The 14,699-nt window shown below is 36.5% G+C and overlaps 1 protein-coding gene across 2 annotated transcripts in view; it reads left to right on the top strand.

Annotated features, from left to right (window-relative positions):
- The window catches only part of ST8SIA1 (ST8 alpha-N-acetyl-neuraminide alpha-2,8-sialyltransferase 1), a 151,009-nt gene that overhangs the window by 88,768 nt on the left and 47,542 nt on the right, over window positions 1–14,699 (top strand). For both annotated transcript variants that reach the window (XR_013364160.1, XM_077870789.1), the window contains exon 4: window positions 6,459–6,551. Coding sequence is in view for 1 of the 2 variants with exons in the window: in XM_077870789.1 (XP_077726915.1) it covers window positions 6,459–6,551 (93 nt within the window). In the remaining variant the exon portion in view is untranslated. The remainder of the gene's footprint in view (window positions 1–6,458; window positions 6,552–14,699) is intronic.

Here is a 14,699-nt window from a genome sequence, read left to right on the forward strand (position 1 = left end):
ATAGGCAGAAAGAGAAGCAGGCTCCCTATGGAAAGCCCAACAGGGGACTTCAATCCCAGGACCCCGGGATCATACCCTGAGCTGAAGGCAGATGCTCAATCACTGAGCCACCCAGGCGTCTCTCCCTTCAGTTTAAAGAAGACCCTTTAACATTGCTTTTAAGGCCAGTTTAGTGGTGGCCTTTTTTTGCTTGTCTGGAAAACTATGTCTCCTACAGTTGAATGATGACCTTGCCAGGTAAAATCTTGATTGCCAGTTTTTGCTTTAGCACTTTGAATGCATCCTACCACTCCCTCTGATCTGCAAGGTTTCTGTTGAAAATCTGCATGTAGTCTTATGGGCATTCCCTTATACGTAACACATTTTTTTTTTCTCTTGCTGCTTTAAGATTCTGTAAGGTTCCATCTTTAATTTTTGACATTTTAATTATAATGTGTTCTGATGTGGGTCTCTTTAGGTGGGCTTTCTAAATCTGAATGTCAGTTTCCTCCTTCCCCAGGTTAGGGAAGTTTTCAGCAATCATTTCTTTAAATAAGTTTTCTATCTTTTTCTCTTTTCCTTCTGGTACCCCTATTATGCATATGTTGATCTGTTTGATATTGTCTCAGAGGTTCCTTAAGCTGTCTTCACTTAAGATTTGTTTTGTTTGTTTTTGCTTTAATTTTTTTTTTTTTTTTTTTTTTTTTTTGGTCTTCCTGTTGCTCTGTTTTGATGAGCACTGTCTTGTCTTTCAGGTCACTGATCCTTCCTTCTGTTTAATCTCATCTTCTGTTGAACACCTTTACTGTATTTTTCAGTTTAGTTAGTGTATTCTTCAGCTCTGTGACTTCTGTCTGGTACTTTCTTGTATTTTATATCCCTTTGTTGAAGTCTTTCTGTGTTCATCCATACTCCTGAGATTGGTGAGCATCTTTGTGATCATTACTTTGAACATTATCAGGTAAATTACTTATCTCCATTTAATGAAGGTATTTTCCTGGGGTTTTATCTTGTTCTTTCCACTGGAGAATGTATCTCTTTTCCTCATTTTTCTTTACTCTCTGTGTCTGTTTCTATGTATAATGTCAAACAATGTGTCTCCCAGTCTTGAAGGAATGGTCATAGGAAGATGGGGGTGTGGCTTAGTCTGCTGTCTATATCTGACCAGGGAGTGGTAGCCTGCCAGGAACTGTTTCTCTAATTGTTTCAAACCTGTGGGGCCCAGATATACAAGTTCCCCTTGGCTCAGAGACATATGTTTAAGGGGCATCACTTGTATGTTCTGAATGCACCTGCTAGCTTTAGTGACATGGGTCCACAGGAGAGTGCCAGACTGGGGCATGTCTTTCCACAGGCTTTGGGAGGGCAAATGAGTGCTGAGATACTGGCAAACACACTTGGTAAGTTTGGCATTTTGCATCTTTTAAAGGGGAGAATGGGAGCACCATTCTAGGGGAAGCAGCACCAGCAAGGTAGGAGAGTGCAAAAATGCCACATAGCAGCATCTCCATTCCTGGAGAGAGTTCCAGCAGACGCCTGCCCTTCTGGCAGGTGCTTTAAGATTAGCCAATTAATTTCTTTCACATATGGTCTAGGTGCTTTTCAACTTGCTGTTTTTGTACAGGTACCCAGAGTAAGTGACCTGCACATGAGCCCTTTAAAGATGAAAGTCTCAGCTTCTCACAGTACTTTGGGGTCTTCTAGGTGTAAGTCATGGTGGTTTCCTTTTTCTTTCTTTCTTTCTTTCTTTCTTTCTTTCTTTCTTTCTTTCTTTCTTTCTCTTCTTTCTTTCTTTCTCTTCTTTCTTTCTTTCTTTCTTTCTTTCTTTCTTTCTTTCTTTCTTTCTTTCTTTCTTTCAAGATTTTGTTTATTTATTCATGAGAGACACAGAGAGAGAGAGGCAGAGACATAGGCACTGGGAGAAACAGGCTTCCTCCGGGGAGCCTGATGCAGGACTCAGTCCCAGGACTCCGTGATCATGACCTGAGCCAAAGGCAGATGCTCAACCACTGAGCCACCCAGGTGTCCCCATGCTAGTTTTCAAAGCCAGATGTTTTGGGGCCTTGTCTCTCTGGTGCAGGTCCCAAGGGTTGGGGTGCATGATATGAGGATCAAATACTTTGCTCCTTAGGGATATAATCTGTATTTGTGAGATCCATCCCTGCCATGCCAGTAGTGGGGTTTTTGATGAGACCATGTCTCTGCCTCTTCTACCTTTCTTGATTTGGCCCTTTTATCTTTTTGTTGTGGAGTTGCTATTCAGCTTATTTTGAGGTCTTTTCCAGGTAGAATTATTCTAGAGATAGCCGTAGATTTGGTGTATCAATGGAAGGAGGTCAGTTCAGGGTCTTCATATGCCACCATCTTGAATTCTTGCAAAGAATAGGGCCATTTTCATAACATATTTGAATTTTTAAAAAGCCTCGTTTATGGTTTACAATATGGGAGTAATTGTTATAAATTGTTTATAAACTATTCTCATTTGACCATTTTTGGATATACTTTTTTTTTTTAAAGATTTTATTTATTCATGAGAGACACAGAGAGAGAGGCAGAGATACAGGCAGAGGGAGAAGCAGGCTCCATGCTGGGATCCCAACGTGGGACTCGATTCCAGGTCTCCAGGATCACACCCCAGGCCTCAGGCAGCACTAAACTGCTGCACCACCGGGGCTGCCCCATTTATGGATATACTTATAAATGATTGCTTCATACACATTTCGGGGGGCACCTTGAGAAAATTGAGGTAGTTTCATACATTTGAAATTAAACATTTAATGAGTACATATTATTAGAAAGCTGGTAGTATGTCTGCTCTTAGACTATAGGGTGCATGGAGAGTTACAGTGAGAGAACAGATAGAAGGATAGCCTTACCAGCACATAGTGATACATTACATTACAGTTCAAAATGTTTTTCAGTATTAGGATATAACAGTATTGTAATTTTCTTTGCCTAGACATTTTCAAGTACATTTTCTAATGTTAAAAATCTATTTCTTGTTTTTCAAGGTAAACATTTGCTCTATAATGCAAAATAACACTCTAAAAATAATACTGTTTTAAAAATAATATTAAATTTAAAATAAAATTTACCTGGAAGGACTGTAAGACAGAGGTAACATGATTGCATCCTGAAGATGATTTGGGTGGCTCAGGGATACAAGTGAGGGCAACATAATTTTGGTGCCTTGGAATTATGCTCAAATGTGTGTTTTGCATACTTAAATATGTATAACACGTTAAAGTTTTTATTTAAATTCCAGTTAGTTATCATAAAGTGTAATGCTAGTTTTAGATGTATAATACAGTGATTCGGCACTTCCACAAACACCTGGTGCTCGTCATAGCAAGTGCCCCTTTCAGTCTTCATCATCTATTCAACCCATCCCCTTACCTGCCTCCCCTCTGGCAACCATCTGTTTGTTCTCTACAGTTAAGAGTCTGATTCCTGGTTTGCCCCCCACCTTTTTCCCTTTGCTCATTTGTTTTGTCTTCTAAATTCCACATATGAGTGAAATCATATGGTATTTCTCCTTCTCTGATTTATTTCACCTAGCACAATCCTTTCTAGCTCTATCCATGTCACTGCAAATGGCAAGATTTCATTCTTTTTGATGACTGAGTAATATTCCATTTTGTGTGTGTGTGTGTGTGTGTGTGTGTGTGTGTGTGTGTGTATGCGTGAGCGCACACGCACATATCACTTCTTTATCCATTCATCAATTATGGACACGTGGGCTGTTTTCATGTTTTGGCTATTATAAGTAATGCTACTATAAACATTGGGGTGCATGTATCCCTTTGAATTTGTGCTTTTGTATTCTTGGGGTAAATACCTAGTTAGTATAATTGCTGGGTCATAGGGTAGCTCTATTTTTAACTTTATGAGGAACCTCCTCACTGTTTTCCAGAGTGACTGCACTAGTTTGTATTTCTACCAACTTTGCAAGGGGGTTCCCCTTTCTCTCCATCTTCACCAACACCTGTTGTTTCTTGTGTTGATTTTAGTCCTTCTGACAGTATGAGGTCATATCTCATTGTAGTTTTGATATGTAGTTCCCTGATGATGAATGATATGCATAACATTTTAAAAGTAATTTTATGATTTTTTTCTATTTGAAGATTCCTCTTCACCAACCCCATTCCCCTGCCACCTTTATGTGCCAATTCAAAGAATAGTCATCTCTCATCAATTCTGTGATCACATCTTTTTGGATCATGAGCACAGTTACTAAGACACATTAGCCATTAATATCTGTTAATTGTACCAATAAGGTGATAATGCAAAGTTTGAAACACTTTTACACAATTATGCCTTATTAGAAACAATCTTTTATTAAATTTGCCGTTTATGTAAACCTATGTAGTTATAAACTTAGGAATCAAGGAGCTAAAATTGCAGTGTACTTTTTCTAAAAAAAGAGCTACAAGGAAATGTCACAGATATTTGCACTTGAAGAACTTAAGATAGATATTTACACCAAAATAGAGTGTCATTATTTCCCAGAAATGTGTTTATGAAATGTTATTGTAATTGTTTTAGCATTTCCCTGTGTTGTAGGATTTGATCATCAGTATCCAGAAGTTTTTCTTGAGCTTTTATTGTGTGATAGAAAGTATGAAGGAACTCAGACATATAAGCCAACTTACAAGGAACACATAGAAAAACAAAATATTTATTCATTAAAACTGACCATTTCATTAATAATGACAAAAAGGTTGATTGCATTCCTCAGCAGTATTTAGAGGTTACAGTTTTGATATAATGTGTTTGATTCTTGAATGTTATGAAGGACCATCAAGATCAAAGCTTCCTTAAGACATAAATGTCCAAATTTTACCTTATGTTTTATCCTGGAAGTCACCATCGTCTTTGCAAAGATCAGTTAAATCACAAGACCATAGTCAGCACCACTGCCGGATGAGCCTGGTTGGTAATGCTTAAGTACACTCCCTCACGGGGTCCTCAGAAACCACACAGGATATGGTATGACTGTTAGACTATAGACACCTCATGATGAGGCCCTGTGACTTCGATTCCGCCCCAGCACCTACAATGACCATTGTGTTTTTCTCACTGAGCACCAGCAAATGTCAACAACTGGCTGAGTAATCTGTGAGTAGCTGCCTGAAAAGCCAGTATTTCTTTACCATAAAGCAGATGAAAGGAAGATTCCAAATCAACTGAGACAAATTCCACCCAAGATCCCCTGATGTGGTAGGAGTCACAGGGCAAATACAAGATAACATCAAGGAACTTGAGCTGATCAGCTGAGTGGGTGCATGGAAAATCCCATGTCCTGAGGAAATTTGTAGGGTAAATTTAATAGTTGGGGGAATAGCAGATACCTCAATATTTGTATCTCTTTACCTACAAATAAATGGCATTTTACTTTGTTAAAGTCGTCAAGAGTTAGAGATGCCCTGATGTGGTAGGAGTCAAGTTAGAGCTAGGGGTGGAGAGGAGAAATTAGGACAGAATAATAAAAGAAAACATAATGCAAACTACAGACTCATTTAGGGTCTTCATAAAAAGGATATATTTAACTATAAATATATTTCTGATACATGATGTTTCTGAGTTTTTACTATGTGTGAGGTATCAAGGTAGGGACATTTTATACATTTCTTACTGTAATCTTTACAACAACCTCATTAGAGAGGAAAAGTCATTATCCTCATTTTGTATAATGAGAAAATCAAGGCCAGGCAGATGAATTAACTTGCCTAATGTTCCACTGGCAGAAAGCCATGGGATTTGGATTTGCAGTTGCCATATTTTCCATTGTAAACATTCATAAGACATTGTGGCCAAGGAAAGCAACCAGGGCTGGGGTGGTGTGTGTGTGGGGGGGCAGTTATTTTTGTCACCAGGAGAACATCACCTGTACTCTTTGCCTTGGCTGAACTGGGACTGTGGAGAATCACTGCATTTATTTAGATAACAAATCACTGTGTTTCACCAGTAGTAAACCTGTATACTTGTCATGAGTTGGATTTAGGTGACAGAGTTTGCTCTGAATATACTATTATAATTTAGAATTTGGGAACTGAAAGAAAACCATAGCAAATACAATTCTTCCCTGTGTCTTGAGGTTTCTGGGTATGCAGAGAACACAGCAGGCCCTGTGTCCTTAGAGTACCACACCCTCCTGAGCTCTAGTTTCAAGCCTAATACTTCCTGTCTTACCACCCCAAAAATATTTTGAATGGAATAAATTCATTCTCGTTAATGTCTCCTTTTTAATAGATTGCTTAACTCTCTAGTTGACGTTTTCTTTCTTCTAAAGCAGAACTCGTTTTTATGACTGCGTTTTAAAGATAGTTATAGATGATCATGTAATGACTGTCAAAAGGGAGGAGTGATGAAAGTGATTATCTGTGAATTGAGCTAGATCTAGTAAAATTCCTATTGGTCTTGATAACAGACTTGATTTAAAAGTTTGCAAATCATTCTAAAATGTTATGTTTCTCCAGATGCAATCTTCCTCCTTTGTCAAGTGAATACACTAAAGATGTTGGATCTAAAAGTCATTTAGTGACAGCTAACCCCAGCATAATCCGGCAAAGGTAAGAGTTTATGACTTCTGTTTGTGAGGAACTAAAGAGGAAGGCCTTTGAAGTATTTAACATCTTAAGGCAGGGAACATAATTTAGTTTGAGAAACAAAGAAGAAAACCATCTGGACAGGCAGGAAGGATGAAGGAGGGAATTGTAAATAAACGAAGGAGGATTGTGGGAATCTAAACACTATTTTATGCTTCTTCTGGGATTCTGTTTCTTGCCTTTAGAAATGGTATAAATAACATGAGAATCAATTGTTTTGCTCATAGAAGCAATATAAGAGCTTGCTTACTCATTCTTACTACTGTGTCACTTATTGGCGTTAGTCCCAACTCATTGATTGGCATTGATTGGTGAACTGAACTAATATTAATGTTTTGTTAAAGAATAAAAACAAGAAATGATCCATCTACTGCATATGTATGCGGGACAATAGCAAAATTGTCAGACTATACAGGGATGTATAATCATATGATGATATTACATTACATTATATTGCATTCAATAAGGTTTGGGAAAGCAGATGGAAAATTCTTGCTCCCAAATGAATTCTGGAGATCTTAGACAGCTGCTGTGGAAGCTTTTGGGGGTTGGACTCCAGTTGACAAAGCCCATCAGTAAACTATTGGCTGTTTCTCCAAGGATTGTTCATTGTAGGGAATGACTCAATCTCTGTGAAAAGAGGAGTCAAACATTGCCTTATGCTCTCCTGCATAGCTAGCAATTAGCACTGAAATACCCAGATGTTGTAGGCTTAGGCACTTGTCATCTAAGGGAGTCTTATCCAAGTGACTAGCTCATGTGTGTCACTTTATAAGCAATGCTGCATTGCTTGTTTTGGTTCACAAGTAAGCATTCCCATATAATAGATGTCTAGAAATACAACCAAACCATTTTTAATTTTGATAGATACTGTGAAATCACCTTTCCAAAATGTACCATTTACTTTCTCTTTTGTAAAGGATAAGACTGCCTATTTCCCAATACTAAAAACAACATCATGTACTATTAATCTTTTAAATTTTTGGCAATTTGTTGGGTGAGAGATGATATATTATTTTTTACTTAATACACATTTTTTTTTTTTTTGCTGAAAATAGCAAGGGCTATTTTCTCTGTGAATTGCCTGCTTGTATTTTTTGTTCATTTGTGCAATTTTTTCTTTTTCTTAAGATTTTATTTATTTGAGAGACAGAGCAGGAGCAGGGGTGGAGAGGGGTGCAGAGGGAGAGGGAAAAGCAGACTTACCGCTAAGCAGGGAGCCCAATGTGGGATTCTATCTTAGGACCCTGAGATCATGACCTGAGCCCAAGGCAGGCACTTGACCCACTGTGCCATCCACACGCCCCATGCTATTTTTCTTCTTAAATACTTTCTAAAAAGTATTTTCCTGTTGATTTATAGGAACTGTTTATGTTATAGGTGTTAACTGTTTACTTTCAAAATGTAATATGTTTTATTAAATGAAATTTGTAGTCTTTTCCTTTATGGCTTCTTTAAAAGAAAACCAACTCTTTCTATGGATGATCTTCCTTACCCACATCCCTTCCATTGAAAAAATATTGTCCTGTATGTTTCTAGTGCATTTATAGTTTCATTTTTTTATTTAAGAAATTTAATCCATGTAAATATTTATTTTTAAAACAATAGCTTTATTGTTTTCAACAAAAATAAATGTATATAGGAGGCACACATAATTATAGTAGCAAAAATAAGGTTTTGAGAAATTAATGTTTATCAATATATTTAAAATAAATTCTCAGCAAGGAGCTTTGCTATAGCCTTTGCTAGGCTATATGTTTAGAGTGAATTCTTTAAAAAACTACAGCTTTATTGAGGTATAATTAAATTACAAAACCCCGTATGTTTAATGTATATATAGTTTGGTAAGTTTGAGCATATACAGACACCATGATACTACTACCACCTTGAGTAGGTATCTCTATCACCTCCAGCAGTTTCCCTGTTTGTTTGTGTGTGTGTGTGTGTGTGTGTAGTAAGAATGTGTAACATGAGATCTGCCTTCTTTACAAATTGTTCAGTGAATATAATAAGTGCATTCTTTTCGACAGCACGCAGACCAGACATTATTTAGGGTGAAACACACAGTTAGAAAGGGCTTTGCAGGAAGTCACACTTATCTTCTGATTGTGTTTTTATGGGCTAGGAAAAGAGAGGCTGTTCTAAGATGGCAGGAGAGTATACTGAGTCTTCAAACCCATTGCTATTGTTCTCTTCCTTTCTTGGCTGGGTTTTGGACGCGGGTACCCGCAAAGATCTATCTGTTCATGGGGTTATCCTTAATCATCATACTGCCTCTGTTGGCCTTCAAACATTTTTGTTCAAATACCCTTTAAAAATATTTTTAAAATCTGGGGCCCCTGGGTGGCTCAGTCGGTTGAGCATCCAATTCTTGATTTTGGCTCAGGTCATGATCCCAGGGTCATGAGATCAAGCTCTACATCGGGCTCTGGGTTCAGTGTGGAGTCTCTCTCCCTCTGCCTCTGCCCCATCCCCTGCTTACACACTCTCTTTCTCCCTAAATAAATAAATAAAATCTTTTTTAAAAAAGGTATTTTAAAAATCCATCATTATTTCCTTGATCATTTTTAAGTTATCTAATTTTTTTGGCATAAGCTTCAATTGTTACCAGGTATGTACTTTCAGTGTATTTTATATTGTGCATATGCTTTAAATAAGTATTGCCAAAATCTCAAAAGTGCAGATTTAGCTCTCTGGTTGTTATATAGCCTCATAACGAAGTCAGTGTTGTTTGTCAAAGTAATTCATAAGTTGAGCTGACTTTCTGTAAGAAAAAGGCTAACCACCTTTTAATTTGAGTAAGTGTTGAAATGTAACCCATATAATCATCTTACTTCTGAATTCTAATTATTTAACGTATAAGTAGGGTATGGGAGCTGCCATGAGTTTATCCCTGGATAAAATGAGGTATAACCTCTTTGTATTTCTTATAAGGATCTTTTTGCTTTTTCTCAAGGGATACTTTCTCAGAAACTGTATCTTGGAAATGTTTCTTTGCTGGCCTGCATTGTTTTTACTCTCTGGGAAAATGGGTTGTTGTAACAGTTGAGTTGATAGGAGGTGGAGGAGAGAAAATTAGGAAAGTAGAGTCTGGAAAAGAGAGAGTTGCCTAGACTGTCAAATTAGTCTTGAGCAAGTAAGTTTTAGAAAAGTATATAAGTGGAAATTGAGAATTTGGAAGTTTTGGGGGGAAGAGGAAGATAACATAAGAACTTCATAAGAACAATGTTCCCAAGGTGCTCATTCAGCAAATACTTTTTGAAATCTGCTCTGGGACAGGGAATACTAACTTGAATGAGAGGTGACTAAAGATCACACCCTGAGGTTGCACACACAGTAAGCAGATATTCCCGTGGTCCTATTGAATGGTCTGTATTGGGATCTTAGGGGTTTCCTGAACCACTTCTGAAATTTATACAAAAATTTCTTGTATGTGCACATATTTTTTTTATCAGATTTTCCATGGGTTCTATTACTCACAAATGTTTAAAATTTACTGACTGAGCCTGAGTCATTCTACAGTAGCATGGTGTAAAAATAGAGATGAGAGTTCTCCAAGCTTGTTTTAAAAGAGTTTTTCAGTAGAAGAGTTGAAAACTCAATGAGCCATTTGCCCATAACAGAAGTTCAGTATATATTGGAGCAAATGATTGTTAAAGATAAAAACTGAAACTTAATCAACTGTCCTGTTATGACATTAATAGTTCATTTTTAAACTTTGAAGCTCCAACTTGGGAAGTGATTATTTGCTGCCGCTAGCAAAAAGCAGCAAGATTCTGAGTATGTGTGTGTTTGCATGTAAGCATATTAGAGGTGATAGTATAGGTGTGAGCAGTTGGAGGTCAAGAATGTTTCATATGTGCTCTTGAGACTGCAGCATGTTGTTTGGCATATAAGACATGCAGACTAAATGTTTATGGAATGAATGAATAAGTGGATATATACATTTCAAAATCTGCTTTAAATCAAATTTTACAAACCAAATTTTGAATGTCATTTGAATTGTCTTATGAAAGGAGTTTTTTTTTTTTTTGGTGTCAGTTAAAAATATTTATGATCTTAAGATGAGAAGATGAATTTTTTAATAACAGATATTTTTAAATAGTATTAGTTGAATACTTAGCTGGGAAGACTTATTTACTCTTTTTAATTTTTTATTTACTTTTATTTTCATTTTTTCCTAAGATTTCATTTACTTATTCATGAATATGAATGTAGGACTCAATCCCGGGACTGCGGGATCATGCCCTAAGCTGAAGGCAGATGCTCAACTGCTGAGCTACCCAGGTACCCAGGTATCCCTTTTTTTTTCTTTTTTTTTTTAGTTGACATGAATTAGGAAACAAAAACATTTTCAGAACAAATGGAGTATAAATCAATGATGGAGTTGACATTTTAAAATTTGTAACGCATAACATTTAATTAATTAGGAGGACTTGATACGAAACTCCAGGATTTATGTTGAGATTCTTAATATCAAATAGGGCCTGAGTAATCTCTGCCTCTGCAAATGGAAGAGACTTCATCCAATGGTTATTTCCTCTGATTCTGCTAAAGGCAATTTGGAGTGTAGTGATCTTAGCAGAGAGGACAATTATTTATTTTATTTATGTACTTTAAAAGAATAATTTGAGCATTGAGGAAAATACCTTTGATCTAAAGAAGATTATAGCAGTTTCTCTTTAAAATTTTATATGACTCATGTCTCAGACTGTGTTCCTAAAACTTCCATATCTGTTCTGTTGGATGACTTCTTTTTTCTTTTCTCTCCAAACTCAGAGCAGCTTATCAGTGTTTGCATCAAGGCTTGGCAGTCACTGATAACCATTCAGTCTAACGTCTGTCATGATATAAGAGAATTAAAAAGCAGATACTAAAACTGGAACTAGAGAGAGCAAGTAGAAGATAGAGAAGAGATGCCTCTAAAAAGATACAGATCTTCATGAAATTTGTGACTGAGAGGCGATATTACACAGTAGTGAAGAACACAAGTTTGGCTTTAAACAGATTTGTGTTCAAATTCTGGTGCCAGTACTAATGGGTGCTTCTGCTTACTGGCTATGTAATGTTAGTTTCTTAACCTCCCATCTGTCAAGTGAGAAAAAAAATTGTCTTGAGGATTGTTGAGAGATATAAATGAGATAATATAACTATGTCCAGTAGAAACTGTTCTGACTAATATCTAGCAGAGCTACGCAAGAGGACTCTCTTGTTGAAATGCATTTTCTTGGATAAAACATATTTTCAAATGTATTATTGGGCTCATCAAATTTAAGGAATCTCCAAGAGTATCTGCACTTGGTATCTGCACAAGGGTATCTGCACATTTCTCCCCAAACAAAAACTCCTACAAAACACAAAATCAGGGAACTAGAATCAATTAGGAGATATAAAACTCTGATCTCAATGCTAAGAGCTGAAGACCAAGCCCAGGACCTATCTTACTAAAAATGTGTGTCCATATTAAGCCCTGATACGGGACCTAATGTCCTATGTCATTAGCATCCCCTGGTTTCCAACAGAAGCACAAACTTCTTCTGGAGGAAAATTCTCAGAATTCCTCTATATCTCTTTCAAACAAATAAAAGCTCATAAGCAAAAACTGAAATGCAAACAAACCACTAACATTGAGAGTCCTTAGAGACAAAAAGCAAATGAAAAATTACAGATTTTTCATCCTGGCATCCACAAATGCCTGAAGATATTCTGGAATTGTCAGATGCAGTATATAACCAAGTATGAAATCTTTTTTTTTTTTAATTTTTATTTATTTATGATAGTCACACACACAGAGAGAGAGACAGGCAGAGACACAGGCAGAGGGAGAAGCAGGCTCCATGCACCGGGAGCCCGACATGGGATTCGATCCTGGGTCTCCTGGATCGTGCCCTGGGCCAAAGGCAGGCGCTAAACCGCTGCGCCACCCAGGGATCCCCCAAGTATGAAATCTTTATAGAAAAAAGTAAGTCAATAAGAGAATATCAAAATTAACTAGGTAACCTTGAGCAAGAACTGAGTAGAGCTTTTACAGATGGAAAATGATTGTTGAAATGAAAACACATCAGATTAGACCTAGCCGAAGGAGAATTGGTGAGCTAGAGTAGAGGATATAGAAAATATGGTGGCAGGATAACAAAACATGGAGGATAGAATGAGAAGAATTACATTAGAGTAGAATTGTGAAATTATAAAATAGAGGTAAAGGTTGAGATCTTTTAAACTTAAATAATAACATAATCCATAAATATAGGAAACATGAAGCATCAAAGTCAATTAAATTTAAAAAAATGCAAACCTAAACCATTTTAGTGAAACTAAAGATAAGAAGCTATAAGAAACGGCCAGGGAAAAGACAGATCTGTCTGAGAAAAGACAAATGACCTGCAAAAGAATGATAATTAAAAAGCAGACTTCTTCCAACAGTAAAAATGGAAATCAGAAAGCAATGGAAAAGTACCTTCTAAGTCCTGAGAGAAGAAATGATTGACATAGAGATGTATACTCAGCAAGTTATTTTTCAAAATAAAAAACATTTTCTGAAAAACAGACATGGAGAGTATTTATCACCAATAGACTTTCACTGAAAGAAATTCTAAAGAATGTATCTTAGGAAAAAAGAATGTTACTTCAGAAGGGAAAGTTGGGATGCAAAGAACTTGGTAGGTGTATAAACAAATCTAAGCATACCTCATGTGCATAAAATAATAATACATTGCCTTTATGCATGATTTTGATTTGTAGTGTCTAAACAAAAAGCACAACTAAAGTCCTGAAAAATTACATCACCTAAATTGAGAAGGGGAGATCAGAGTTGCGGTGTTTTAAAACTCTTATTTCAGTTATTCATTGCACAATAACACACCCAACAACAATTATTTCTGTGTTTCACAGTTTTTGTTGGTCAGAAGTTCAGGAAGAACTAGGCTGAGCAGATCTGGCTCATGACCTCTCACCCTGTGGCTGGAGTTGAAATGGCAAAGTATTGGAGCAATGAGGGTATATCTCCTTCCCCATGTGCTCTTAGGGCCCTCTATGTGGTCTCTCCCTGTGGGCTAGTTTGGGCACTTTCACAGATGGCCTCTTTACATGGTATCTGGCTTCCCCCAAAGCTAGTATCCAAAGAGAGGACAAAGTGGAAGTGTGTGGCATTTTTATAACCTCACATTGGAAATGACTTCATATTTCCTTCATACTCGGTGTGTCAGTTCCATCATATTTTGTTGTTTCAAGCAATCACACAGGCCCACTACAGGTTCAAGGAGAAAGAGTTCTAGCATAGATCCACGTCTTGTTAGGAAGAGTATCAAAGTCACATTGTTAGAAGAGTAGTATGTATGACAGGAGATATGGTCATGGTCATCTTTAGAAAATGTAATCTGCCACAGTCTGCCCTTAGGCCAAACAATTCATCTCCCTTGAACTTTCAAAATAAACTCAGCTGCTCCCTGAAGATCCTCCAGGACTTAACCCATGACAGCATCGACTTAAAGTCCCCGGATCTCCATAAAGTTGAAAGAAATAGCAACAACAGCAAAAAACCAGAAAAACATAACCTAAAACCAAAAATACAACAGAGGGGATTTAAAAAGCCAGCTTTGATTTTTTTTAACAGTTTAAGTGGATTCTTTGAAAAGGTGGTAAATAAAAATTATTTTAAATTAGGCTTTTCATTATTTTCCTACAAACCTGCTCTAAAAACAAAGTAAATACTCCTAGTGTATACAAATATATGTATCGTGTAATGGAGAATTTGAAAACAATGACACTCTTAAAACATAAAAATATATCAGTCGTTTTGTAACTTATAATATGTCTGTACTGATGGAATAGTATGTAAAGATACTTTGAAGTAAAGTTCATGAATAATTTTAATAAATGGCAAAATGCTCATGTTATAGTATTAAGTGAAAAAATAAGTACATAAATGTGTATGCTTCAATCATAAATATAAAATTATTTACATAGAAAACCTCTAAGGAAATAAATCAACATTTTCCAAATTTGCTGCAAAATTTTATAATAGGAGAAAATCATCAAAAAAACAAGCTTTGTTATTTGATATTTTCTCCTAATAAGAGCTCTTTTTTGACGATACAGCAGCCCTGTGAATTA

This window comes from Canis aureus, chromosome 25 (assembly GCF_053574225.1).
Source record: "Canis aureus isolate CA01 chromosome 25, VMU_Caureus_v.1.0, whole genome shotgun sequence".
In the NCBI taxonomy this organism is placed as follows: domain Eukaryota; kingdom Metazoa; phylum Chordata; class Mammalia; order Carnivora; family Canidae; genus Canis; species Canis aureus.